Source organism: Triticum urartu, chromosome 7A (assembly GCF_056163025.1).
Source record: "Triticum urartu cultivar PI428250 chromosome 7A, HENAU_Tu73, whole genome shotgun sequence".
In the NCBI taxonomy this organism is placed as follows: Eukaryota; Viridiplantae; Streptophyta; class Magnoliopsida; order Poales; family Poaceae; genus Triticum; species Triticum urartu.
Window position 1 is genome coordinate 280,141,146 of NC_141879.1, and position 27,777 is coordinate 280,168,922.

Sequence of the window (27,777 nt, forward strand, 5' to 3'; positions counted from 1 at the left end):
AACTATATAATCTTTCGTGACATGCATTCATATTTTATTAGTTAAATCATACTTATAAACCAGGACCGGAGTATAGTAGGTAATTAAATCGCAAACGTTTTTTTATTAACCGTATGTGTACGTGGCCTTTCGTCCTCCACTCGCACGACTTGTCACCCCGCTGTCGCAGACGGCTTACAGCGCAAGCTTGCGCAGCGCGCGGCGGCGTTCTTTTGGCCAAACAGTGGTGCCAATGAATCGTCGGTGAGCCCGTTCCCGCGCAACCTCATAGGTTCCCGCGCAAGCTTCCCGCCCGACTCAGTGAATCCCCCAAAATCCCAATGCTTACTGGCCGGCTATATAAACCCTCATGGCCGACGAGTCCTGCGTCGCATTTTCCCTTCCCTTTCTATAGCTTATCTCGTCTGCTTCTTCCACAATCGCCAATGGCACCGGTCCATCGTCGTCGCTCAGCCACTCCGCCATCATCAGAGGACAGTTCTAGCTGGGAGGCTACCCCGCGACGGCGGCGCAGTCCCCGATGTAGTGTAGTGCGCGTGGCGTCCTTGTTGGGTGTGCGTGGAAAACCCACCACACGCTCCGCCGCCACTGCCCGTCGGCAGCTGTTGCCGGCCGCCGTTGCCGCCACACCACCATCGGAAGTCAGGGCCATCTCCTGCTCCGCCGCCGCGGCCCAAAGGCGGGAGGTGGCCGTCATGGCCGCCACCCCACTGCCCGCCACGGTGGCCATCACCCGCTCCGCCACCGCGGCCCGAAGGTGGGAGGTGGTGGTCATGGCCGCCACCCAATCGTTGGCCGATGTGGCCGCCAGCCCACCATCGACCGTCGGGGTCATCACCCGCTCCGCCACCGCCGCCCGAAGGCGGGAGGTAGAGGTGGATGCCAGCACGTGCGTCAGCGATCTTGCGCGCTACACCGAGTTCCTACGGGACGAGGAGGAGCGCCTCGTCGAACATGCAAAGAGCCTTACCACCGCCGTGGCCGCGGCCGTGGTACATGCCGCCTCAGAGGCAAGAAATTAGGAGATCTACGAGGTGAACCACCACTTCGAGAGGGGTCGTCTGGAGCGGCAGAGGGCGTTTGAGGTGAGCGTCGCTGAAGCTGCAGCAGTGGTAGGCACCGTATTGCAGTTGTCCAGCTCGTCGGTAGGCTCCTCCTCCTCTGCCTCTTACTGAGCGCGCTCGGCAGAGGAGAGGCAGCTAGAAGTAGTACAAAGCCCCTCTGTAGTAGTAGTATTTAGGGGCAATTTTGTTCAGTTCATCTGACTATAGATGTGGTGGAACTGTACAACGTACTTAAAATTAGCTAGTATATATAGTTGAACTAGCTATTTCAGTACGTGGTTGGCAACAATTGGGGAAAAGTTTGGTCGGTTCAGCTGTCGAGTTGAACTATTTGTATAAATTAAGAACGACTGCTTAATTACTAAATTTTAGTTGCAAGAATTAGATACTGCTAGTGATTTTTAGCTTCATATTTTGACAAATCGCAGTATTACAAGGTTGACAAATGGCAATGTTACTAGATCAACAAATGTAAATTTTTCCAGTTTGACAAATGGCAACATACCCAATATGACAGATGCAAATCTTACCAAATTGTTTGTAAGTGGTTGCACACGGGTCATCCAAAAGAACCGTTTGCGTTGAACGGTGTTCTATCTAAAGCATCTGCGAACAAGAGCCGCAAAAATCCTGCTCGACACATTTTCCCTTGGCTTCCTGGGGAAGTTCCCGGTTTGCATACGGGTGTTCTAATTAAAATGTTTGCGATGAGTATTTTATATTTAAAAACCATTGACGTTTTTTATAAAAGAAAATCGTTTGATAAGTCTGTACATTCAGAGAGAAAAACGCTCAAACCATATCTTTCATTCAGTCATACTACGAATTTATATTCATATGATCGAGATACAGTATTAAACCCAAGAAAAAAACTATTTCCGGCAGCGGCGGAGGCGGCGTGCCGCGCCGTCGTTGTCGTTGCCGTCCTCTAGGACGCCGTTGTTGAAGTTTTCAATGCATCACCGAATGTTCTTCACTTGTAAATCAAACATCATGTCGTCCCGGGATCGACGGGCGGGGCGCGGGAGGACGGTAGTTGGCGGCGCTAAGGGGTAGCGTTCGACGGCGGCGGCCCATGTCGCTAAGGGGGGCGTGCGCACGGAGAGTAAGGCGGGCGGTCATGAAAGTCAAAGGGCTCGCTTCCTAGTGAGTCTGCGCAGCGTACAGCTCGCATGCTTCCCGGTGAGCCTGCGCATTCAAGGATAGCTTGCACGCCTCTCGGTCAGCCTCCGCACCGGACTGCGTTGGCACGCCTCCCGTTCAGTCAAGGTCAAGCAGCTGTCCGCATGGCACCTCCTAGAGCCATTAAAATTAAGACACGTGGCGTCACATGAATGGTTAACAGAACACACACGGTTTGAATTATACAAATGTTTGAGATATTAAAGTGGCAGCTATTTTTTCAAAATGGCTTTGTTGGCTGTCATTATTCGAGTGCGCCTTCTCTCAAAATGGACACGAAAAATACCACAGCATGTCGGGTGCCATTCCATGATAGCATGCCAAGTTTCATGAATTTCAGACGAGTTTTGGATTTACTAGAATTTAAAAATAAAGTATCTCAACATTTTGTTGGCAATCAACGGTGCCCTGGTGTTTGAAATTCATTCTCATTTCTCGCATGGGACCTAAGCATGCACCCAAGGACACAAATTTGATTTTTCAACCAATTTATATGCACTGGAAAAGGTGCATGTAGTTCAAATTTGAATCATGCATATAAATGCATTGAAAACTCAGTTAATGCATAAAAATGTCCAAACGAATCCCGAAAAAGCACAAAAATTGACACAACACTCATGTTGTTCTATGTTGACATGAGATTTTTTTTGAAAGCAATAACAGGCAATGGATATCATTTCGTCCCCAAAGGTGGGACGTTCCCTACCGAAACCATCATGCTTGTTGTGAGAAGCTCTGATTTGTGAGACGCATATACCCAAACCTGCCCCAAATGGGACAAAAATTTTACCATGGCATGTTGATGCCGCTCCATGATAGCATGCCAAGTTTCATGAATTTCAGATGAGTTTTGGATTTACTGGAATTTAAATACCAGGTAGTTTTGCCGGCAATCGATGGTGCCCTGGTGTTTGAAATTCATTCCCATTTCTTGCATGGGACCTAAGCATGCACCCAAGGACACATATTTGATTTTTCAACCAATTTATATGCACTGGAGCATGTGCATGTAGTTCAAATTTGAATTATGCACATAAATGCATTGAAAACTCAGCTAATCCATAAATATTTCCAAACGAACCCCGAAAAATCACAAAAATTGACACAACACTCCTGTTGTTCTATGTTGACACGAGAATTTTTTTGAAAGCAATAAGAGGCAATGGTATCGTTTCATCCCCAAAGGTGGGACATTTCCTACCAAAACCATCATGGTTGTTGTGAGAAGCTCTGGTTTGTGAGAAGCATATACCCAAACATGCCCCAAATGGGACAAAATATTTACCACGCCATGTTGATGCCGCTCCATGATAGCATGCCAAGTTTCATGAATTTCAGACGAGATTTGGATTTACTAGAATTTAAAAACCAGGTATCTCAATGTTTGCGGTCGAGTGACGGTGGTAGGGTGCTTGACATTCATTCCCATTTCTTGCATGGGACCTAAGCATGCAACCAAGAACACATATTTGAATTTTTCAACCAATTTATATGCATTAGAGCATGTGCATGTAGTTCAAATTTGAATTATGCACATAAATGCATTGAAAACTCAATTAATGCATAAAAATGTCCAGACGAACCCCGAAAAATCCCAAAAATTAACAGAACACTCCTGTTGTTCTATGTTGACACTAGGAAAGAATTTCAAATCGAGAAGAGGCAATGGATATCTTTTCGTCTAGAAAGGTGAAACGTTCCCTACCGAAACCACCAGGCTTGTTGTGAGAAGCATATACCGAAACCTGCCCCAGATGGGACAATAAATTTACCACGGCATGTTGATGCGGCTCCATGATAGCATGCCAAGTTTCATAAATTTCAGACGAGCTTTTGATTTACTAGAATTTAAAAACCAGGTATCTCAATGTTTGCGGCCGACTGATGGTGGCAGGGTGCCTGACATTCATTCCCATTTCTTGCATGGGACCTAAGCATGCAACCAAGGACATAGATTTGAATTTTGAACCAATTTATATGCATTAGAGCATGTGCATGTAGTTCAAATTTTAATTATGCACAAAATGCATTGAAAACTCAATTAATGCATAAAAATATCCAAACGAAACCCGAAAAATCACAAAAATTGACACAACACTCCTGTTGTTCTATGTTGACATGAGAAAAATTTTGAAAGCAATAAGAGGCAATGGATATCGTTTCATCCCCAAAGGTGGGACATTCCCTACCGAAACCATCATGGTTGTTGTGAGAAACTCTGGTTTGTGAGAAGCATATCCCCAAACCTGCCCTAAATGGGACAAAAAATTTACCACGGCATGTTGATGCCGCTCCATGACAACATGCTAAGTTTCATGAATTTCAAACGAGCTTTGGATTTACTAGAATTTAAAAACCGGGTATCTCAATGTTTGCGGCCGAGTGACGGTGGCAGGGTGTTTGACATTCATTCCCATTTCTTGCATGGGACCTAAGCAGGCAACCAAGGACACAAATTTAAATTTTCAACTAATTTATATGCATTAGAGCATGTGCCTATAGTTCAAATTTGAATTATGCACATGAATGCATAGAAAACTCAGTTAATGTATAAAAATGTCCAAGCGAACCCCGAAAAATCCCAAAAATTGACACAACACTCCTGTTGTTCTATGTTGACACTAGGAAAAAAATTGAAATCGAGAAGAGGCAATGTATATCGTTTCGTCCAGAAAGGTGAAACGTTCCCTATCGAAACCATCACACTTGTTGTGAGAAGTTCTGGTTTATGAGAAGTTTATCCCCAAACCTGCCCCAAATGGGACAATTTTTTTACCACGGCATGTTGATGCAGCTCCATGATAGCATGCCAAGTTTTATGAATTTCGAACGAATTTTGGATTTACTAGAATTACAAAAGCAAGTACGTCGATGTTTGCCGGAGAGCCACGGTGCTGTGGTGGTCGAATTTCATCCCCATTTCTTGCATGGGATATAAGCATAAACTCATGGACACATATATGATTTTACAACCCATGTTGGTGCACCAGAGCATGTGCATGTAGTTTAATTTTGAATTGTGCACCTGAAATGGCTAGAAAACCAATTTAATGTATAAATTTTTCAAACGAACCCTGAATAATTCCAATTCTTTTACGACACACATATAGTTGTATGTTCACTGCTGATAAAAGGTCTAGCAATTCAAATACCATCCATTGTCGCTGTGACCCCATTATGTAATTCAAATCAAGATGAAAAATCAAGTAGATCACACACAGTTTATTATCACCAACTGTGGTGAGATGCAGCACAAAATATCATGGAGCACCGTCGGTGTATAGTACGCCTATGGCTTACACGAGAAGGTGCATCGGCTACAGTCCACAACCGACGTCTCAAGCACACTAGCTCGCTCCCCAAATATCAATTCACTGTTCAATCGTCGCCGGTGAAAGATGGGCACGTGGACCCGCGTCGTGAGGGCAACTTCGGTGGCCCACTCCGGCGAGAGCGTGGCCGCAGCCGCCATGCGCATGCTAACAAGGTGCATGAGCACGGCCGCAATCTGCGACCGGCCGGCCAAGGCAGCCCAAACGGTTGTTGTTGCTTCTCAGGTGGCGGTAGCAACATCTGCCTCGGGGATAGCAATTGGCGAGAGCGGCACAACAGCTAATCGTTCCGTAGCGGTGGCCTTAGCCCTGATGGATGCCGCCCATGACCATGTCGAGGCCGCCCACGCCCAGCTCGTGGGGGTCACCGCACAAATCGAACGAGGCTTCTCCGACAATGGTCGGCAACCCACGACCGAAGAGCTGGCAATCTCCAAGAGTGTTCGAGCAGCCGTCTGTTCCACCGCCGCATACCTTGCGACGACGGAGCCCGTCCAAGCCCAGATCGCGGCCGCCCACGCCCAGCTCGTGGCGGCCTTTATCCAAAGAGATGGCGGATGCGGATGGTGAGATGATTGCCGAATATGGTGCGATGGATGCCATGGAGCCCCTTCCCCAGGAGACTGTCGAGCGTGATCTGGACATGGAGGCGGCGGCGGAGATCGACGAGCACCATTCGTAGTAGTACTCTTTGTTTTGTTTAATTAAGAGCGTCGGTCTTTAATTTGTTAGAGTAATGTTTAGGTCAGCTAGCTCTGTTTAATTGCTGAACTTGCTCGATTAAGAAGTGTGGGTGTGTTGTAGTCTCCTTTGTGTACCCAAATTATGCAATGACGTGGATGACCATTGTAACCATGGAAATTTGAACCAAAATTTTTGACGTTCAAACTCATCACACATGGGTTAAGCTATCCGAATCGTTTGTGATGTTCACATATCGTACACGGTTCTGAATAAGGGACCGTGTCTCATGAAACTTTGCACGCCAGTTTTTTCGCTAATGCGATTCCAAATTTTCGGCTTCCGCGAAAATATCTACCACCCCACCCCTCCCCCTTACCAAAAGTCACATTTTCCCTGTTTCCGCCTTCCTTTCCAAGTTGAAACCTTCACTCCTTGCTTGCAGTGCCGCCTCTTCGCTGGCGACCCTCCTTCACGCTGCTTGGCCTCGTCTATCCAGGAAGGTAATCCACACCAACCCATCCTCCTCCTTCCACATCCGACATGCCCCGACCGCCGACACGAGCGCGGTACCTTCCACCCAAATCACCGACCCCTCCACCAAATAAGCGCCGCCCTAAGCCATGGTGCATGCAGTATAGCCAGGATCTCAAGAAGCATTTGGCAGCGGAGAAGCAAATCACGGCCGCACGTGCGGATGAGGTTGTGATGGCTGCCATTCGTGCCGACCCTCAGATCTTGGAGGAGCACCTTGCCATTTGCTAGCTACGCCGTTTAAGCATGCTCGGTTTACCCATTGCGTGTGTTGCGCCTGCCTTTCCTTCACAAATTCTAGTGAATTGTGCTATCTAATTTTACCATGCAATCTGTTGCTCTAGTGTATATGTTCTATATGTCGTGCAGTGTGGTGGTCACTTATTAACTATTTTGTTAATTAGTTGACGTCTTCAGTTAACTGTTTGGTTCAATTCTGTAAATGTGATGTGCAATTCTTCAGGCTGCAATTTTGTATTGTCTTCCACGTGAGAAATAAATCGAATTTATCTTTACAAAATACATGATAAACGAATACAATTGCTATATTTCCAAGTTGTCAAGCATGCTTGGTTTGGTTATGCATTGTGCAATGTGGTGCTCAGTTAATGTTTGGTTCATTTGTATTGTGGTGTTTAGTTAACTGTTTGGTTTAATTCTGCAATGCGATGTTCAATAGTTGTGGGTGCATTCTGTTATTGTATACCAGATGAGGAATAAATTGAATTTGACTGTAGTAAATACATGAGAAACAAATACAATTGCTATATTTCCAAGTTGTTAAGCATGCTTGGTTTGGTTAACTATCTGATCTTCTATTAGAAGTATGCTATATTGTGCAATGTGGTGCTCATTTAATGTTTGGTTCATTTGTTGTGGTGTTCAATTAACTGCTTGGTTCAATTCTGCAATGCGATGTCCAATTGTCGTGGGTAGAATTTTGTATTGTTGTGCATGTGAGGAATAAATCGAATTTGGCTGCACTTAATACATGAGAAACATATACAAGTGCTATATTTCCTAATTCTTAATCATGCTTGGTTTGGATAAATGGTTTTCCATGTGGCTTAAATTAATCTGATGAATTTGCAATGTGCTTATTTTTCATCAACATATTTCACTGATAGCATGCGAACCCTTACTTAACCTGATGACTAACTACCTTATATGTGTTGCAGGGAAACAATGGGAAGTACTGAGGTTTACAATCGAGGTTAGCATGTGCATGGTCCGTTGTCTAATAGCATATGATGGAGTCTTCGAGTCTACCTTCAGTTGCGCCAGCTTGGCCTCCTCTCTAGAAGCAGCTCTATCACTAGTCGTCTTCTTGCGAAGCGGGTATTGAACATGAGGGTCCCGCACAACTGAACTTAATAGTGATGAATACTGCAACGTGTCTGTGTCTTCTCCGCCATGTGCGGCCTCTTCTCCCCTGCCATGTCTGGCGCCCTCTTCTTCGGGTCCATCAGTCATCTCTTCGTCTAGCCCCATGTCATTATCGGATGCCCCGTTGATGTCCTCATCATCATCTTCATTTATCCACCAAATATAGCCGTCCATGAAACCATGAATGCATGTGCACCTTTAAACGGCCGCCCTTAAAGGGGTCGAGCCATACTCCTTCTTTGCATTTTTTACACAGACATAAAATCGCCTTCAGGTTATTTCATACATTTCATCCACCGCAGATCGCAAGTGTATATCCACCATCCTTCCACTAAACTTCATGATCGCCTGCGCGGTATAAGCAAAAGAATTATGACCATGCATGCATGCATGCATGTATCAAATTCATACAAAATTTGGCATGACCTTCCCTAAAAATAGGACATATCAAGTTTGTCTGAAATCCGCCGAAACAGAAATAAATCAACATTTCAGTAAAACATAGACAACTCACGTCACACACAATTCGGCAAATACCCATAGACAACCCATGCCACGCAAAATTACATCATATCGCACAATTCGATCATATCGCCCAATTCAGCCATATAAACCACAATTCAATCAGATATATCGCAAAGTTCGGTCATATCACACAAATTCCATTCTTGCACACAACACTACTTTTTACTCACCTATCTCGATATGGAGCACGGTGATGAGGCCTAGAGGGATCGAAGTGGACAAAGATAATTAATGCTCTCCTTCTTCATTGAGAAGATCAGCTCAGTCTTGATGCTCAAGGGAGTTGTGGACATGAGGGCCCCGATGACCTTGGGCAACGACGCCAGGATCTGGAGCTCCCCCGAATCTGGAGGAGCACACCGAGAACCACTTGGAAGCGTTGGACTTGCCCATCGTCGCTGCCAGTGGTGGAGATTTGCGGGTTTGGGAGAGAACATGTGGTGGCTTGGTGGTGTAGGGCTTGCTTCCGCGGTCGGGCGACTTAAATAGCCGAGGCAGGCGGATTGGCGTTGCTTCAATGCGGGCAGCAACTGAAGTAGGCTTCTCAGTCGCCGCGTCGGGGTGAATGCCGTGTCAATTAGCCGACATGAATATGGGTAAGCGGTCACCCAGTCACGTCCACTCTGACCGGCATGAATGCAGGGCGGAGGGTTCCAGAGCGGAGAAAGAGAGGGGAGTTTTAGGTGGGTCGATGTTGTCAGAGTCCAACGTGACGGATGTCCGCAAACCTTTCCTTGCGGGTTTGGGAGAGGACAGGTGGCGACTTGGTGGTGCAGGGCTTGCGTCTGCGGTCGGTCGACTTAAATAGCCAGGGCAGGCGGACTGGCACTGCTTCAATGCGGGCAACGATCGGAGTAGGCTTCTCAGTCACTGCACCGGGGTGAATACCATGTCGATCAGCCGACATAAATGTGGGTAAGTGGTCGCTCAGTCACGTCCGCTCTGACCAGCATGAATGCAGGGCGGGGGGTTCTAGAGCAGAGAAAGAGCGAGGAGTTTTAGGTGGGTCCATGTTATCGGAGTCCGGCGTGATGGACGTCCGCAAACCTTCCTAGTTTGATGTCGGTTCGCGAGATTTCGAAGGTTCAGACCAGTTAAGACAAATTTATTGACCGTCATTGGATAGCAAAACTGTCTGAATCTCTTCTGTTCGAAACATTTGCGGGCGATTTGACAAGGAAAAAAAGATTGACAGGCGACGCTCCCCCATGCGTTTCGGCTTTCTTTTGGTGCCGCCGCGTGGGTCCGTGTGGCCCGTTCAAAGATTCCTAGGCCCGCCGTGCATCGGTGCATGACAGATGGATATGCTTGATGATGCTACCAGTAACTGACAGCTGCTCGTACTAGTACCAGATGACAGCAATATCACTTGGTACTACCGAGTCCCGACCCATTCCTAATATGCTGCAACATTCATTTGGATTTATGAGAGTACGTACATCGTATTTTCCGGAGGGAGGATTAGGACCGATCCTTTGGCATGAAAGACGGTCTCATCCATGAGGTTAAGGGCCATTCTTGTTTCTAAACGAAACATATGACTAGATTTGTCACGAGTCCGACAACAACCCCCTGCTTGTTGGGAACAAAAAAGATGGAGCAAGCAAACGAGGGAGGAGATGGATGGTTTATTTTGATCCCCTGGTGTGGTGTGCAGGAACTGAGAAAGCGAGTGGCATCCCGTTCGTGTCACTGTCACTACTAACGCGATGGTCATGGCCTCCGCAAGATTGTTAAACTTTGCAATCAATGTTACTCAGACGCATACGACTCTGCAAGTTAAGGCAAAGACAAAAGCACGATGGCTTTCAGTAGGTACACAGCCTCCTGTAGAACACACTTGCATACGTACAGGTGCAGTTGTAGGGAGTCAACGCTGCTGGCTTGTCAACCTTTTCCTCCTGCAGCCGCATCATTTCATGCCCTGGATTGATTGATTGGCTCACAGATCAAGGGTCGCCACCACGAAATGCAAAATCAGTCACCTCCCGCTCTGTTCTTTTCCTTCTTCACCGCCAGGGCTTTGGGCTCGCACGTAACTTTGTGTCACTTTTCATGTCTAGGTTATCTATGTGTAGGAGTAGTATAACCCCATGATATAGTAACACCACAGTACTTTCGCTTTTTGTTCTCTTCATTATATAAGCAGGCTGTCTATGTGTAGCTAGGATACCCCGGAGAGTTTGAGCAGAAAATGCTACCTGGTACAGACAGAGAATAGGAAGAAACGATAGTAAACAGTGCCGATCACCACATACAGTTTGGGCCAAAACATGCAACAAAGCTTATATATATACCGGAAGCAAACACTAATACTCCCTCCAATCCATATTATTTGTCACTCAAATGGATGTATCTGAACAACAAGTAATATGGATCAGGAGGAGTATGAGATTTAATAATAAAAAGGAAAAGACACGGCCCCGAGCAACCATTCCAGTTCCATCATTCAGCTGTCCTGCCCTTGCTCATTTGAGTCTAGGCGAGAGGCAAAGCTAGAAACAACTATGGAAAACATAAAAAGCAAGCAACATGAATAAAAGTGGAGTGACTGAAACATAAAACCCAAGGAACATAATTCGTGAGCAAGAAAGGCATGAAAGCTAGTAATTCTGTAGTACAGGAAGAGATATCACCAATTCTAGAAATGCCCATCGTGTAGAAACAAACATGAAAACTTGGGCAAGATGACATGCCTTCCTATATACACCCTCAAATCCCAAATATAAGACGTTTTGGGAGTTCAATTTAAACTTGCCAAAATGTCTTATATTTAGAAACAGGGAGGTATACATGCTAATGAGATAATGGACAGCACCCAGGCATCAACCTGGAGCATGTCCCAATTCAAAGAGTTAAAAACAAAAGAAACTGATTGCTGAGATGAAGCATTATGATGCAGAGGAGTAAATAATTCAGGGAAAAACAAGAACCACGATTAGTCACGATATGCAGAGGGTCTTCTCAACAGTCAACCACAATGTTAAATCGTTGTGCTAGAGTACACTTACAATAAGGAAAACTTCGAATTTGAGGGCAGTGATAAGTAAAGCATGCTCTGATTACGCCCCAAGAACACACAAGTTCCCTCTTGTAAGGCCGCCTTTGGCAGCATGCAGGAGCAACACAACTACACGGTTCTAGACAACGTTTTCTCAACCTGAATTCATGGGAAAAATCAACCTTGGTGTTTCATCAGCCAGAGATCACTTTGGGTAGAGAATATCATAGTGACCAGGCCGGTAGAGCAGAGTAATGTAAGGTTTCTCCTCAGCCGGATTTAATCCCATTGCAGCATCACCTTCAGAGGAATTGGCTGCAGGAATGAAATCATGGTGGTTCACACTTAGATTGCCTGTGTCACAGGAGCTTCGGTCCAGGTACATCACGCGGATTGGCACCCCTAATGCATCTGACAGAGCAATAATGTGCACATGGTCGCTTTCCTCGCCCATTGGCTCCACAGAAGACTTGCAAAACTGCAATGCGATTTACAAATCAGGGTCAGTCCCTCGACTGCATATCTATGGACAGCAGACAACTTAACTGAAGCTTAATTAAAGCATGTAGGATAGCACCACACAAACACAGGTGAATACATCATCTCTTGTCCTAACATGGCTAAAACCAAGGAATAGGAAAACATAGGATAATACATTATGGGAAGTTAAATTCTACAGGAATTCAAATGATGGCACAAAGTAGAACTTGTTCAGCTACACCACAGGATAAGAACATGAACTTTCTCGAAAGGTTAGGTGTTTGCCATAGTTGTCTTATAAACAAAGGGAAAATTCTTTTGGAACTAGATGCAAAATAGTCGATACGGAAAATTCCTATGGTTACCAATCCTCCAAATCAAAAGGCTCCATATGAAATATTCATAAGGAATAAAATCCTCCAAAATTCCTCATCACAGAGGCCTATCCCTCGAAGAATAATCCACTGCTTACAGAGCTGCTAATTCTGTCCTACTCACATGATATCTAGTGTTGGCTTTGTGTAATAATTCTAAAGGAAACTGGCCCTGTACTCCTGTAGGAATACTGCCTACGGACACAAACACCATACCTAACGAATGGTTAAAAACCCATACTAAATGGCATACTATAATCACACCAGTCAACCTGTTTAGCAGCATTTAAGGCTGGGGCATGGAGTGAAACTATTGCAAGAACACTCTTGATTCCCATAATTCACATGAAATGCAAAACGACAACTCCCAATCAAATAGACTTACACAACAAACAGGACAGTGCATTACATGTTGACAAGGGGTATATACATGACTACTGGTACAATGTCTATGTTCCCACGACCCAGTGTTGCATACAAGAACAAAACAAAGAAGCTAACCTGAACCACGGTCGAATTTGTCAAGCCAGAAATAAATGGTTCAAAGAACTCAGCCCTCCTTTGAATTTCACCAGAGGTAACAAACCTAAAGAACATGACAACTAAAGAAGACACAATAAGAAAATAGTGTTATCATAGTCAAGAAAGATACGTACATCATAAATATCTGATTGTACAAACCATAATCAGAAGTCGTTTGATCCCTGGTTCTTTCTAGAAGTTCTTCAGGCCTAAGGATACAAGAAAACAAAACAGATTCACCACAAAAGCAAAACTCTGATAATGGCCATGCCATACAATGTGAACAGTTAAAAAATGCCTCTTCCAACAACACTTATTTCCTTTTGTTCACATGAGATTATGCCTTAAGGAGACAAACACAAGTATAGAATATTTACCCAATAGAAGTTTCGTGTCCCTGCAGAACATTTTGCAGCTCCTCAATGAACATCTGAGGATAACAATGGAGAAAAATATTCAGCAAGGACTAAGGAGGCAAATTATGAGTCCAGGAGTATTTAACAAAACAATAATTCTATTGTTCATATACAGATTAATCAGCAAGGCTCAAGTTCTTCGATATGAGCATCTCTACTTACCCATCATTTTCAACCAATGCATATCATATACCAACAGAGCTCCCAACAAAACCATAAAACATAATAAAGACCATCTGGCTGGGCACAATGCATGGCATTCAGAAAGACAGTGTATAATATTTAGTTATTAACAACTAAGAATACTGTATATTACATCTCAGAGGACTTTACTCATAAAGAGCAACAAACCAATGCATTCATCAAGGGATTGACGAAAAGGTGTGCAGTATGCTTACTTAGATCATCAGTTGTGACAGTTAACAGTGCACAGGAGTTACAGGCAGGCATTTACTTTATTTTTCATTGCAGAAAAAAAAACCCGCAAGTTCCTGATTACCAACGAGTCATCTAGCAAATTCCCCAGAGACAAGTAGAAGGAATTGCAAACAAGTGCACATCGACAGAAGGAGCAGATCTAAAAGCTATTCAAGTGAGGAAGATCAGATGGAGTGGAGCAAAAAGTGATACGGAATGGGGCAACTAACGAGAGATGCAAAAAGCAAACATTGCATAGACTTACAGAGAAGAAGTCTTCAAAAGTGAATTCAATGTATCCAAGACCTGAAAGTGTCTTCTTGCACTGTTCAATGTTTTTTAGGATGCGCTCAACCTCAGCTCTATCTTGTGTCTCAAGGATATGTTCCTAGCAGCAAACCAAACAATTGTCAAATTATGAATAGACGTACTTTGAGTGAAAACCAACACCACAAATACTACCAGGTAGGAGAACATAAAGCTTCGATAAAAGCAGTTTCCATCTCCTCGTGTTCGTCTTAAAGCATCATATTGTTCACCAAGCAACTGCAGGTTAAGCAAGAAAACTTATGGAACAAACTGAAGCACCATAAAATGGCACACTGGATGAAGAAAAATAATACAGTTATCATGTATCAAAACAAGCAAACGAACAACCACCTTTATTTTCTCCTGTAAAATGGGGCTGCCAGACTGGAACTCTGCTGCTAAGGCGGAGAGAGGTTCCTGCAAGATTCAGAAGGTGCCAGTCAGAAAACAAATTGATAAGATACAACAGCAATTAATATGGAAGGCAAAACAAAAGCGGCAGAACAAAATTACAGATTAATACAAACAACACCATAACTATACAGATAACCATAACAGTACGTTAAATAGCATTTGGGTTCACAAGTACCGCCAAATGCACTTGAGATATGCAACTAGTTGACCGAAATGAAGAGAATAAGAGATCAGTCTCAGTATGTTATTTCATTTGACATGAAAACTGCATGGATGTCGCTCCACAACATCTCATATGGCTTTCTGTCATGTCATTCTTGAACATCAAACTTCAAGCATAACAGCACATATTAGAGAAACCCTGGCATAGACTAGCTCAAACTCTGAGATAAATTTCACTACAATAAAGTAGTAGAAACAAATTTTGTTCTCCAGTTTCAGTGCCGGGTTGCCCCCAACTTTTCATAGGCTATTCCTACATTGACAAGCTGGATCAAACTCGTTCAGTCTGTTATCTACTGTACTGCATACCAGAAGATTAAACAAAGGGCTCGGCCAGCCCATAATAAACCCTTGATCCTATAACAGAACATGAAATGCTCCCCGTGTATCCAACCTTAGCCATTTCAAACGACAATTGACCAACGAAACTAAATTCCAGTACAACAGTAACCAGAACCAACATTCACATACTGCTGGATCAATCGGAACGAATCAACAAAAGCCTCGGCCAAAAATGGGCAGCAGAGGTAGCAACACTAGGTGTGATGATCCCGGCCAATTATACCACATGAACAAACGACAAGCCTATAGCGACTGTGGAATGAGAGAGGAGTCGAAACGCCTCACCTTGTTACCGATGTACGGCACCTGGGGTCCCTCGGGCTTGGGGTCGGGGTCGGGGTCGCCGCAGCAGGCGTGGTAGTAGTCCCCGCCCATGGAGAGCTCCACCGACACGGTCTCCGGGCTCAACCGGTGCGAGTTAGGGTCAGGCCCCGCCCCATCGCTTCCTCCCCCCTCGACGAGCGGCGCGGGGGCCGGCGGGGGCGCGTCGCCCATGGCCGCGTCCTCGGGGGCCGGAGCCGCGGCGCCGGTGTCGCCGCCGTCCGCCGCCTTGCGCTTGCGGGCGCTCGCGTCGGCCGCCTCCCGCGCCAGCTTCGCGTCTGGGTGGGTGGGGGTGGGGCTGGGTGACAGGTTGTGGGTGTGGGCTCCGGACGGAGTTCGAGACGACGGCTTCGATTCGGGCGGAGGAGACCTTCGCTTTTGTGGCAGTCGGAGATCTCGCCGCAGGCGAAACAAAGGGTATGTGCGTGTCGTTTTGCAGATAAGCCCTTCGCGTCATCCACCTTCATGGTGTACTTCGTGACCCTGACATGTGGGGCTGACGCAGCGGGCCCGCGTTCCATTTTCAGGAAGTTAACGCTGTTCCTGCTGGACCACCACCCTGCTCCATTCCCACACGCCACCTCTCGATCTGGATAACCATCCATGACAGGTGGTCCCTTATTTACATGTGGGACCCTCATTCTGGCGGACAGGTCGTACTTCCGTGCTCGCGGTGACGCCGCGTCGCCGCCGGCGATCAGATCCAGTGCTTCTCGTAGGTAGCGGCGTCGGCGGTGGTCATGTGGTCGACCGCGGCGTGGTGGTGGGCCCACCACCACATACGCCTCCTTCTCCCGGCCCTCTTCCTCGCCGCCGCCCTCTTCTTCTTCCTCGCCTCCCCGCGCTCCTCCCCATCCTTCTTCGCCCTACCGGCCTCCAGGTACGCGCCCCGCCCCGACCTGCCATACCAGGTTCTTCTGGACTCTTCCTGGAAGTTACAGATCCCCCGCATTGGGATTTTCCCGCAGGGAGCATTCGCCGTCGGGGTCGCGGCTCATATGGGCGCAGCGGCGTTTGGCGGAGTGGCGGCCGTGCGAGTGGTGGCAGACGGCAATGCCCGGTGAGGCCTTGTGTGCTTCGTGGTTTTCGGTCAGAGTTTAGGATTGGCTTGGGTTGTGGTGATGATTGGTTTCTGTCCCCGCTCTCCTTCAGCAGCTCCGTCGACGAGGAATGGCTACATCAGGATAGATTGCTACGGCGGCCTCAACCAGCTGCGGCGCGATGTATGTTAAACTTGGTTTATCCTCCTTGTAATGGAGTAAGACTTCCTTTTCTTATGTATGTACTGTTAAACTTGGATCATCTGGCCATGTACTGAATGCACAAGTGACAAGTATAGGCTCGTGGAGTCAATAGTGGGATCATATGATTTAGCTTTAGGAAATAGGTAGCATTGTATAGAATGTTGTGCAGTGGTGTGCGTTGTCGATTGGCTATGTTACAAGTTCCTCGGTTGTAATTATTCTGGCCTCTGGCGCAATTGTTCTGCAGCTGTGCGATGGAATTGCGGTTGCACGTCTTCTGAACGCGACAATGGTTCTGCCCAAGTTTGAGGTTGCTGCATACTGGAATGAGTCTAGGTACTGGAGTCACTTGGGGTGAAACGAAGGCTTCTACTGTTGTTTCTATGTAGTGCACTTCTGTTCAAAAACTAATCATGTGCTTATCAGAATGCTTTGTCAGTGGTTTTGCAGACGTGTTTGATGTTGATCACTTCATTGAGCAAACTAGAGGTTATGTGGAAGTGGTGAAGGATATGCCCGAGGAGATATCGTTGAAAGAGCCATTTAAGGTCGATTGCCGAAAACGGAAAGGACATTTTGATTATGTAGAAACAGTTCTTCCAGCTCTTTTAGAACATCGATACATTTCTCTGACACCTGCCATGAGCCAAAGAAAAGATAGGTATTGCCGAGTTATCTAGTTGATACCTGAAATCTACTTTCCATTTTCATAATACCAATTATCTTAGTCATACTGTCCATTTATTATTTTCCAAGCTATTTTGTTCATTGTTCACATCAAAGGTCTTGAGTTGTATCTGCTGCTGAGGATCTTAGCATAATGTGAAGGATGGATATAGAATACTCCCTCCGATCTTAGCATAATGTCATTGTATAGAGGCTGCATCAATTAATTCGGATTGGAGGGAGTAATAAGGCTGGCGATGAAGTTCTCCAGTGCTAAAATTCTTATATCTTTCGAGGGCACGTATATCACCTGTAACTTAAAGTAGATAGATTGCAGTAATCCTTTCGAAAAATATATATTGCAGTAGTAGGTGTTCCTTGTATGAAGCAGATTCGTGGTGTCATTGACTGCATTCTTAAGTTGGCATACATGAGACATAGTATCATCAAGCAGTGTAGAAAATCATATGCATTTGTCGTATTTGTCTTTGTTTAGATGTGTGATGTAACCATGCAAATTATTTCCCTGTATTTATCTTTTTTTTCTCAGTGCAAATTAGGAGTGAATATGTTAAAAGTAGTCAGAATCGCGATTCTGTTGTACGATTCTACGACTTGACAATCCAAACTAACTCATGATTCTATGATTCTGTTTGGTAAAATCTATGTTTCTGTGATTTTCGTAGTGAAGATTCTGCGATATGCGACCCTACCATTAGGGCCCCGATCCGATTCAGAATCACGATTCTGACTATCAACCTTCGAATTTGGCATGCTGCGTTACTATCCAAAACTGTACACTCTCATATAAAAGTTATCTTCATAGCTTTATAGCCCTTCCCCCTTTCCCTTTGCAATCATCTTGAGCTCACATAATTGGAATAAATACACCGATACGCTATATTCTTGAGTGATAACTTTGTTTAACTAAGATGTCAGTTCATGCAATGCAAGACTTTCACGTGCCCTAAATTTGTTGGTTACATGACTTCTTTACTAACTCCAACCACTTCATCAACTTACCTAATCTTGATTTGTTGTCTGCTTTGTGATATGATGACCTACTGATAAATTTGTGCTGGGTTCTGTTCTAATGATTGTCATCAGTCCAAGAATACTTTTCACAGGTATAATCCGCAAGATGCAGATTTGCGGAGAATAAAACCATTGAGATAACTAGTAGTATAAACTTAGTTGGTGTTACCTCTATAGTTGGCTCTTTGCAATGCAACAATGATTTCATGGTTACTCGCAATATCTTATGAACCTAAAAATTGCATTGCTAACTTTTCTATTCATTGTGTCATTGATTTGATTGCTGAATTCTTGGTGTGTTGTCAATTTTAAACTTTTTACTGTGGTAATTATTCACCTTGGGTCTGCCTTTTCCCCATGCTGATGTATATGCCTGTATTTTATCAGATATCCAGCACATGTGAAAGCTTGTTACTGCCAAGGTTGCTACAATGCACTCCAGTTGAACAAGAAGGTGGAAGCCAAAGCTATGGAGCTTCTCCAAGCGATACCAAAACCTTTCTTATCACTTCACCTTAGATTTGAACCAGATATGGTTGCCTACAGTCGATGTGAATACAGTGCCCTTTCTTCCAAATCACTGGATGTGATTGAAGCTGCACGTGGGGAGGACAGGAATGTATTGATTGGTGATGCTGCTCGTCTGTGGAGGAACCGTGGAAAGTGCCCTCTAACACCAAGTGAAACAGCATTTATCCTCCAAGCACTAGGTATTCCTACGGAGACAAACATTTATTTAGCTGCTGGGGATGGGTTAATGGAACTCGAGGGCTTCACTTCGATCTACAAAAATATGTATACTAAATCGTCTCTCCTGACTCATGAAGATTTTGAGAGGATGCATGGCAACACAAAAGCTGCTCTCGACTACTATGTTTCAGTCAACAGCGATGCTTATGTTACCACATTCTTTGGAAATATGGATAAGATGGTAACTGCAATGAGAACAATGCAAGGGCTGCAGAAGACATTGGTCTTGAGTAGGAGGGCCTTCGCAAACTACACGGCTGCTGGACTGGCAGGGGACCAACTAGCTAAGGCCATGTGGGATGCTCACCGAGAGGATTATATCATGGGGAGGGGATTAGCTCTCCCTGAACATTGCTTTTGTGAGTTCAAGTTGTAGTACAAATGAGCCCATATAACACAAGGGCTAGTCTACACGGCCACCTTCCAATTGGTAGCACTAATAGATCGCATTGTGGCTGAGTTGCTACTGCAGTGGGCGTTATGCCCAATCTTCAGAAGAAACTGTTCTTCATCAGAGTCGCGAGCTGCACAGCGTCTTGATTCAGGGAGCAATTATCACTCATACAGCAATGCATCATGGCCTCTCCTCCTGTATACTGTTTCCGGTGAGTTCAGATAGTAGCTCAGACATGTACACGCAGGCTTACTACCTAGAGAATCATTCTGATGTTTCCTTTTACAACTGGATATATTGCCAGGCCCCAACTCTTGATATTTGAGGGGTATAGATAGGTTGAAAACATTGTTCTTAGATAACCAACGAGCAGGATTTTTTTTTTGGGGGGGGGGGGGGGGGGGGGGGTATATGTATAATGTTGGAATTTTGCATTGTTCAGAAACTAGCTACTGACCTACTGTCAGGTGGCGTAATGGCTTGTGATTAATCTCACCCACCACTGGGAAATACACCATAGTTACATAGTTTGTTGTAGAATTGGGCTCCATAACCGGATTCTTATTGTGTGCATCGCAATGTTTACATGCTCAACTGCTTATTCATTCCTTTGGCTAGGGACTTGTTTGGTTCTTGATGCCCTGGTCAGTTTTGCTTCTAGAAGGAGAATCGGATTCCAACAACTGTCCCATCTCGATTGTTAACAAGTCAATGGGAACTATGTTTAACAAGAAGCCCTAAATGCAATGCATGATGCATTGCGCGCCAACGAGTGGAGTGTGCATCAATCACCCACTGGCGGTTGATACATTAAACAACACTTCCAGTTGCACAGGCCATATTCGTCATCACTCCGTGTTTGGGCTAGTAGTCTATGCGACCAGTGGTTACTTTCATATTTTACGTCATGGCAAGTAAGCTTAAATAAATTGGTGCTGAGCATGTCATCTTTAACTGTATTCCGTTGCTCGCGCCTTCAGTTTGGCAGCTGAAGCAAGCAACAGACGGAAGGATAACCTCTCGAGAGTGTATACCTCTTTTTTCATCATCGCCTTTTCAAATACGCAGACTGATGCAAGTAGTGTGATGTCAAATTTAATTTGAAACATGCTGCACGTACCAGTGGCCATCGTTTTGTTGCAATGTCGACTGCGTTGGACAAGTTATAAAACGACATGTTAGAAAGGACAGTGGGCGTGGGTGCTTTATTTGCTGTCTCTGAAGGGGGAAAAGGCCACTAGATTATCTTGACCTTGTGTGAACGCCGAGGACTCCAAGTCAATGACTTGAACCTGAGGAGACGTGATGCAACTTCCTCGTGGTTTCCTGAGTTCCGTACTTTCTGTATTTTGCTGAAGGCGGTTGCTTTCCGAGTTTGGCTTTGATGCAGGGGCTTCTGTGACTGTGAGATCTCATATCTGCTCCAATCAGAAAAATATTAGCAGGGAAATACAAGAAGTTTAAAGTGCATCATTGAGCGTTGGTTGAGCAAATTGCAATATCATTTTGAAGAAAATCAAGAGGTCAAAGTCAATTAAGGTACGCTAGCAAGCTGATACTAGTATATGCATATACCATACAGAAGGAGAAATTAACATGACACTTACTTTTGTCTACGAAATGGACAGTACCTCCGTTTCGAATTATAAGGTGTTCTGGATGTTTTAATATGGACTACGTATGGACTGATATATTTATATAGGGCCTTGATTCGCGTTCTAAGACCTTGCAGTGTCAACAGAAGCTAACGACCAAAAATAAGTCTAGTCTCGAAGACCATGGTAAGATAAACCATGTCTTTCAAAACTCAGACGGATCATTATATCACGTGTCAGTCCTAGCCAAAGAAGAACCGGCGGCGTATTACCCTTTTTTTACTTTATCAGACAGTGATGTCTCCCCGATGTAGAAGAAAATTCATTCTTGTCCTGTTTTTTGTGCGAGCACATGACTAAACTGGATTACAAATTAGACACGATGAGTGATGAGTGTGAAAAGGCAGAACCCATGAAAAATACCAACGGCGACAATCATCGGCGCGTCCTGCTGCCTAGAGACGATAAGTACAGACAGAGAAAAGTGGTCAATGGTGGCAACCGGTGAGGCATTCGACAACGGAAGTATAGCCATCGCCCATCGACAAGGGTAACTCATTATGACGGCCCTAGCTATGTACTGTACTGCCAAACTTTGGCACTATTTATTGTCATTTCATTATTGTTTTTGTCTGTAAAAAAAAGCAACTATAAACTCTTTCTTAATTACTCCCTCTGTAAAACGATATTAGAGTGCTTAGACCATTAATTTAGTGATTTAAACGCTTTTATATTTCTTTACAGAGTGAGTAATAAATAAGGCAAATCTTTTACTTTCACTTTGAATTTATTTTTATTGGTTTGGTTAAGTCGCATAAGACTATTATTTTTGCCTAAGCAGACTCACCTAATGATTTATCGTAAAAGAGGTGGAGAAAATAAATTTTGAATCAGGTGTCTTCTTTCATCGATTTCGACATGAGAAAATCAACCAGTTTACACGCAGACAAAACCAGTGCCGTGAGACGCTACACTTTCATTGCAGCCTTCTGTTTGTTCATTCACACTTAACTTTTCTGCCGTGCTTTCTAATATTTGGCATGAGAAAAACTGTGGTAAAACTTTTCCACCAACTAGGGTGTGGCTGGATATCAATTAACCCGATCAAGTCTAAATCGAGTGATATTGTCACTTTTATCCTTTTATTTTAGTTTTTAAATATTTTCCTTTTCCCAACTTTTTATTTACTTTTTCATACATGAATATAATATTTGTGGACTTTTCAATTGACGCTAAAAATAAATAAAATACGTAAATATAGTTGCGCACCGACTGATGTATAAGTATAACCACAAGACAATTGCGTGTGGTTACTGGACATGCAAATTGCGTAGAACCGGCGGACATATAACTGTAGTTGTGTTCGACTAGCGGACATGCAACTATAGTTGTGCCTTGTTGCATAGGCGTGCAACTACAGTTGTGTGTGATCGATCAAAATCTGCAGGCCATAGGATTGACGAATAGCATCAGTTAGAGCAATGCTACACGCATATGGATGGATTTTTACGGGATCAATGGTGTGGCTTAGCTGGCATGTTTTGATCAGATAGAAATAAGGTGTGGGGCCCACCCTCACAAAAATACGAAGGGGAGAAATTTAGTTAGGAAAAGACCCATAAAATCTCTGTAAACAGTCTGTTTGTTTAGAATTTTCTATCCAATCAAAACATCATGCTAAGGCACTTCCTCGATTAATTTTTAAACACCCCCTCGGCTGGTGTCATGATCAGATTTTTGTGCATGAACAATAACTCTGTTTTATTTTAAGAATGGGGCTCTAAAATGGATAGAGGAGGAGCTTAAGTTCAGCAGCCAAATACGGCACGCATGCTCTTTTTCCCCTCAATTTTTGTGAGTTAACTGACATGAGGTTGCTTCAAATGGAATATGTACTCATAGTTGCATCACATTATGCATTTCCTTCATTTTTAGTCTGCAAGTTACTTATGTGTCCGGCATGATATTGGTGCGATTTATTTTCCTGAGGGTATATGCATCTCATTAGAAATTTATTTTGTCTGCCTTTCGTCTTCCTAAATTTCACGTGTTTTTATTTTCTCTTTCCTGGTTAGCTAACCAATTATTGTTGTAGCACATGACTTAGGGCTTTTTAACTTATTGCACAGTTTGTCATTCTAGAACACTAGACTTTTCTCCACAGTTAGGATGTTCATATGAAAAGTTTAATTCATGTTTAATCCTTCCAGAACTAAGCTTAGCTTAGAGAAAAGGTAGCTTGTTGCATGCAGGTCATACAAATATGTTAAATTCCATTTCTTCATTTTTGTTCAGAATGTTGCACTACATGAGATGAGACAAACTCAGAATGGGAGCAAAATAGTCCTGGCTAGCGAACTCTTTTAGCTCGCAGTGTTTCCACTAGTGGTGTTGTAGTCGAGCCCAACAATTCAACTTGTGAAGATAACATGTAGCCCGAACCCAAGAGGGATCGAGATTTAGTTTTTCCAGGACAACTATTTTTTTATCTTTATTAAAATTTTGCATCTCTTCCATGTTCACTTGGACAATACCTATACTCATTATAAGTCCTTCAAGTTCAGACAAGAAAAATTAGATATCCTGAAATCTTTACTATAAGATCATTTTGGTCTTCTTGAACTTCAAATGCCATCATCAAAAGATAAATGATGGTTTGTATTAAAATTGACCTTTAGAGATGCGGGCACTATAGATATTCTTTTTCCCCAAATTTCTAGAATATGAATTAAGAATTCAGTACTCACATAAATCTGAGAGGCTGCTTTGATCGAGACGTGCGTTGCACGTACACGTTTACTAGTCCCGTAAAAGGCCATCCGTACGTGTAGCATTGCTCACATCAGTTAAGTCTAACTTAAACCAAAAATGCTAAACACACAAACGTTTAGATACTCCCTCCGTAAATTAATATAAGAGCGGTTAGATCATAAAATAGTGATCTAAACACTCTTATATTAGTTTACGAAGGGAGTACTTATCATGAAATCTCTCCACACCGCCCCCCTAATTTCACCGAAGGTGGGGCCCCTTTCTCCCCTAGTCCAATGAAAAACTGCCAGCTAGAGATCATCCCGTAATTCTTAAGGGCATGTAGTACAATGACGTTATCTTAGGAGTGTCATGTAGGATAAATGATGAGGTGAAGAAGAGAGAACTCATAAAAAAGGCTTATCTTTTCTTATTTAAGATAAGACAAGAGATGATCTCTTAGCACAATTTGTCTCACCATATTTTAAGGAATGACTAGTTATTGAAGATAAGGCTAATATATAACCCATTGTAGTCTTATTTTTTTATTATCTCTAAATTATATACAAGACTTAAGATAAGACTGTCTTATCAACCATTGTACATGTCCTAAGTAACTCTCGGTTAATGTAGCATTTGTTGAACTTAAACTTAGCAAAACCGTAACCAGTAGCAGGTGGCTTGGTTATAAAGGGAAGGTTCAGGAAGGAAGGAGTGCCCCAGTCCCACGCACTCGAGAGTCGAGGGGGTCTGTCCCATCCTTATCTCCGCTAGCTAGCTCGCTATAGGCCCCTGGTCTTTACTCTCCAGGACAAACAGAAGCAGCTACTAGGCGAAGGACACATCCGCATTATCCATCGATCGGCCTTGTCCTGTCCGCGGGTGGCGCCGGACGCCGGTGACAACCGACAGGGCAGCAAGCGTGGATCATCCGAGCGGAAGCGGAAGCGCTCCTCCTCCGGCTCCGGGGCACCGTCGCGACAGCAGAGGCCCGCCGCCATCACCTCGTCCGCCGGCGCAACAACGAGGTGACCACCATGGGCATGGAGAGCCGGAGGTCGTCGGGGAGGAGGCTGCTGGCGTTGGCGTTGCGACGACGAGCTACCAGCACCAGCAGTACGAGCTCGCCGTCATGGTGGCGGCGCTCACCCACGTCATCAGCTCCACTCGACCGGGACCGGCGGCCGCCGCCGGTGCAACCGCGCCCGGGCAGCAAGGTGCTGTATACGTTGCTCGATTTGTGCATGCTGCAGCTTCCACACAGCTTTTTTTTGGGGGGTTCCTTTTGATGTCCTTGGAATCTTTGCGTGCTGATCTAGATGATTCTACGCGATCCGTGTGTGATTCCGTATAGAGAACTCTAGATCGATAAGGCGAACAGGGAAGCAGAAAAAAAATGCAAAACGAAAGGAAGGGAAACGAGATTTCGTACGCTCAGGAGGCACGTGTCGAGCTTTGTTTTGGAGAAGTTTAGACTTTGGAACTCGCCAACTGTAGATCCCTGACAGCCATTTGCGTCTGCATTATTGTCCATGTGTCAGCCTACGTGGCAGGACAATCTTTCAAGTTACAATCATCCTCCAACATGGCAAAGAAAAAAACTAACTAATGCTCCATCAGCTCAAGTATGATACTATAAAAGATTTTAGATTACTATTTTAGTGATCTAAATGTTTTTATATTTCTTTACAGAGGGAATACTCAACAAAAATTTACTGGTTGAGCTTTATAAAAAGAAACTGGGCAGTGGATGCCTTTTGTTAAAAAGTATGATATTCAATTAACACAATCATTTTTCAAGTATTTGATCTTTGACATCGTGTGTCAACATGCATGCATGTACTGATGGGTGAAACAGCTGTGACCCGCCAACACAGCGCTCCTCTGGCCGTGGCGGCGACGTCGTCGTCGTCAACGGCGTCGGAGCAGCAGCAGCAGCGTCCGCGGTACCGTGGCGTACGGCAGCGGCCGTGGGGCAAGTGGGCGGCGGAGATCCGCGACCCCGTGAAGGCGGCGCGCGTATGGCTGGGCACCTTCGACACGGCCGAGGACGCCGCACGCGCCTACGACGCCGCCGCGCTCCGCTTCAAGGGCGCCAAGGCCAAGCTCAACTTCCCTGGCGCCGGCGGTGCGCCTGCGCCACCCCGCCATGCCGTCGGCCAGCTCCTGGCGCCCGGAGGCGGGGCATCGCCGTCGATGCGGCAGCAGCAGCGACCCGTGGTGGTGGCCTTCCGTCCGCAGATTAACTCCCTGGCAGCCGTTGCTCGGGAGGAGTTCCCGGACCTCCACCGGTATGCGCACATACTGCAGAGCGGTGACGTGGACCTGCGGGCTGTTGCAGCCGGCGGGAAGACACCGGGGCAGTCGTCTTCGTCGACGCCGGCGCACGACTCGGGGTCGCCGCCCCGGCCGGATGATCGCGGATATGGCGAGAGAAGTGCAGGCCCTGGCTGCTAACTGAGTAGTACTCTTACTGATTACGTACTGATCGACGTGTACATGAGAAAAACAAGTTCTGTTTCTTTTCATCTTTTTGTTTGCGTATTTCCTTATTTATTTTTGGTAAAATGAATAGACACAACACTAGAAACAGCGTCTGTAGCATGTGTACGTCGCATGCCACTGTATATGTCAGCACTGAGCAGTGGTGAGGAACTCTCAGGATTGTGGCCAAACTCGGATAGGGTGCGTAGAACAATACAGAACTCTGTACTGTATGTGTGTCACCCTCAGGACGAAATGCACGTATAAATATACTTGTCGCGGTGAATGCACGCACGGTTAGGACTATGTATATTCATTTGCGACAGCTCTTGTTTAGAACTTACAACTCGGTCGTGTTTTAAATTTTGTAGACTTATTATCCTAGTATTTATGAACCACAGTTGAAGGATGATATACTTCTTTTTTGCGGGCAGATGGATGGTATACATTTTTTTTAGCTGACATGGATGATATACATGAATCAACACAATTCATTGAGATAGACTCTGCTACATCTGCATCCTTATCTCTCGAGCTCAAGGTCGTAATAAGTTGTCTCTATCCCGTGCGCGCGTGTTTATATCCTCCGAGAGTCCAAGTATGCGAACATCAACATGCTCTATTTTGTGCATACTTTTTTTTTAATTTACTATCTTCTTATTTTTTTTCTTAAAAAAAGAAAGACTCGGTCTCTGCATCAAGCAATGCACTATCTTCTTACGTTGATGCTAGCTTCGACACAGATCTGGATGACTCTAAGTCACAAACCGGATACGTGTATATTTTGAATGGTGGGGCAGTAAGCTGGTGTAGTTGCAAGCAAAGCGTTGTGGCGGGATCTACATGTGAAGCAGAGTACATGGCAGCCTCGGAGGCAGCACAAGAAGCAGTCTGGGTGAAGGAGTTCATTACCGACCTAGGAGTCATACCCAATGCGTCGGGCCCGATGACTCTCTTCTGTGACAACACTGGAGCTATTGCCCTTGCCAAGGAGCCCAGGTTTCACAGGAAGACCAGACATATCAAGCGTCGCTTCAACTCCATTCGTGAAAGTGTTCAAAATGGAGACATAGAGATTTGTAAAGTACATACGGACCTGAATGTGGTAGATCCGTTGACTAAACCTCTCCCTAGAGCAAAACATGATCAACACCAGAACTGCATGGGTGTTCGATTCATCACAATGTAACTAGAATATTGACTCTAGTGCAAGTGGGAGACTGTTGGAAATATGCCCTAGAGGAAATAATAAAATGGTTATTATTATATTTCTTTGTTCATGATAATTGTCTATTGTTCATGCTATAATTATGTTATCCGGAAATCGTAATACATG

General features: G+C 44.7%; 3 protein-coding genes across 15 annotated transcripts; 2 read left to right on the forward strand and 1 right to left on the reverse strand.

The window, feature by feature from the left end:
• Window positions 1-11,642: 11,642 nt before the first annotated feature.
• On the reverse strand, window positions 11,643-15,994 carry LOC125520244 (OVARIAN TUMOR DOMAIN-containing deubiquitinating enzyme 1-like). Of its 3 annotated transcripts, none has more exons than XM_087534916.1 (9): window positions 15,834-15,994; window positions 15,487-15,802; window positions 14,575-14,640; window positions 14,377-14,460; window positions 14,180-14,302; window positions 13,459-13,511; window positions 13,241-13,290; window positions 13,061-13,161; window positions 11,643-12,183 (listed from the first exon to the last, which is right to left on the reverse strand). In XM_087534916.1, the coding sequence occupies exons 1-9, from the start codon at window positions 15,977-15,979 to the stop codon at window positions 11,911-11,913; spliced, it is 1,212 nt and encodes a 403-aa protein (XP_087391042.1). In that variant the 5' UTR covers window positions 15,980-15,994; the 3' UTR covers window positions 11,643-11,910. The 3 variants fall into 3 exon arrangements, with proteins under 3 accessions (XP_087391042.1, XP_087391043.1, XP_048541066.1); XM_087534917.1 differs by having other exon boundaries at window positions 15,487-15,674; window positions 15,808-15,994; XM_048685109.2 differs by having other exon boundaries at window positions 15,487-15,887.
• A 123-nt stretch (window positions 15,995-16,117) lies between these two features.
• Window positions 16,118-21,947, forward strand: LOC125520243 (O-fucosyltransferase family protein). 10 transcript variants are annotated; one of them, XR_007288574.2, is made up of 8 exons: window positions 16,118-16,402; window positions 16,491-16,582; window positions 16,675-16,745; window positions 17,014-17,102; window positions 17,206-17,427; window positions 18,855-19,822; window positions 21,002-21,150; window positions 21,240-21,947. XR_007288574.2 is itself a non-coding variant. In XM_048685105.2 (6 exons), exons 1-6 carry the CDS (start codon window positions 16,263-16,265, stop codon window positions 19,591-19,593), a joined length of 1,353 nt encoding a protein of 450 aa, XP_048541062.1. In that variant the 5' UTR covers window positions 16,118-16,262; the 3' UTR covers window positions 19,594-20,205. The 10 variants fall into 10 exon arrangements, 4 of the variants coding, with proteins under 4 accessions (XP_048541062.1, XP_048541063.1, XP_048541064.1 ...); XR_007288575.2 differs by having other exon boundaries at window positions 21,314-21,947; XR_015610483.1 differs by having other exon boundaries at window positions 21,043-21,150; window positions 21,314-21,947.
• A 2,709-nt stretch (window positions 21,948-24,656) lies between these two features.
• Window positions 24,657-26,751, forward strand: LOC125520292 (uncharacterized). Of its 2 annotated transcripts, none has more exons than XM_048685178.2 (2): window positions 24,657-25,174; window positions 25,816-26,485. In XM_048685178.2, the coding sequence occupies exons 1-2, from the start codon at window positions 25,090-25,092 to the stop codon at window positions 26,412-26,414; spliced, it is 684 nt and encodes a 227-aa protein (XP_048541135.1). In that variant the 5' UTR covers window positions 24,657-25,089; the 3' UTR covers window positions 26,415-26,485. The 2 variants fall into 2 exon arrangements, with proteins under 2 accessions (XP_048541135.1, XP_087391044.1); XM_087534918.1 differs by lacking the exon at window positions 24,657-25,174 and adding an exon at window positions 25,307-25,724 and having other exon boundaries at window positions 25,816-26,751.
• The last annotated feature ends 1,026 nt before the right edge of the window (window positions 26,752-27,777 follow it).

Bases quoted from the DNA above. Each gene is read 5' to 3' on its own strand.
- LOC125520244 (XM_087534916.1), bottom strand. From the start codon at position 15,979: ATGACGCGAAGGGCTTATCTGCAAAACGACACGCACATACCCTTTGTT. The intron at 14,461-14,574 runs GTGGTTGTTCGT...CTTAACCTGCAG, and splicing joins TTTTACAGGAGAAAATAAAG to TTGCTTGGTGAACAATATGA. The intron at 13,512-14,179 runs GTAAGTCTATGC...TGTTATCCTCAG, and splicing joins CTTTTGAAGACTTCTTCTCT to ATGTTCATTGAGGAGCTGCA.
- LOC125520243 (XM_048685105.2), top strand. From the start codon at position 16,263: ATGTGGTCGACCGCGGCGTGGTGGTGGGCCCACCACCACATACGCCTC. The intron at 16,746-17,013 runs GTATGTTAAACT...ATTGTTCTGCAG, and splicing joins TCAACCAGCTGCGGCGCGAT to CTGTGCGATGGAATTGCGGT. The intron at 17,103-17,205 runs GTACTGGAGTCA...ATGCTTTGTCAG, and splicing joins GCATACTGGAATGAGTCTAG to TGGTTTTGCAGACGTGTTTG.
- LOC125520292 (XM_087534918.1), top strand. From the start codon at position 25,628: ATGTTTTTATATTTCTTTACAGAGGGAATACTCAACAAAAATTTACTG. The intron at 25,725-25,815 runs GTATGATATTCA...TGGGTGAAACAG, and splicing joins TGGATGCCTTTTGTTAAAAA to CTGTGACCCGCCAACACAGC.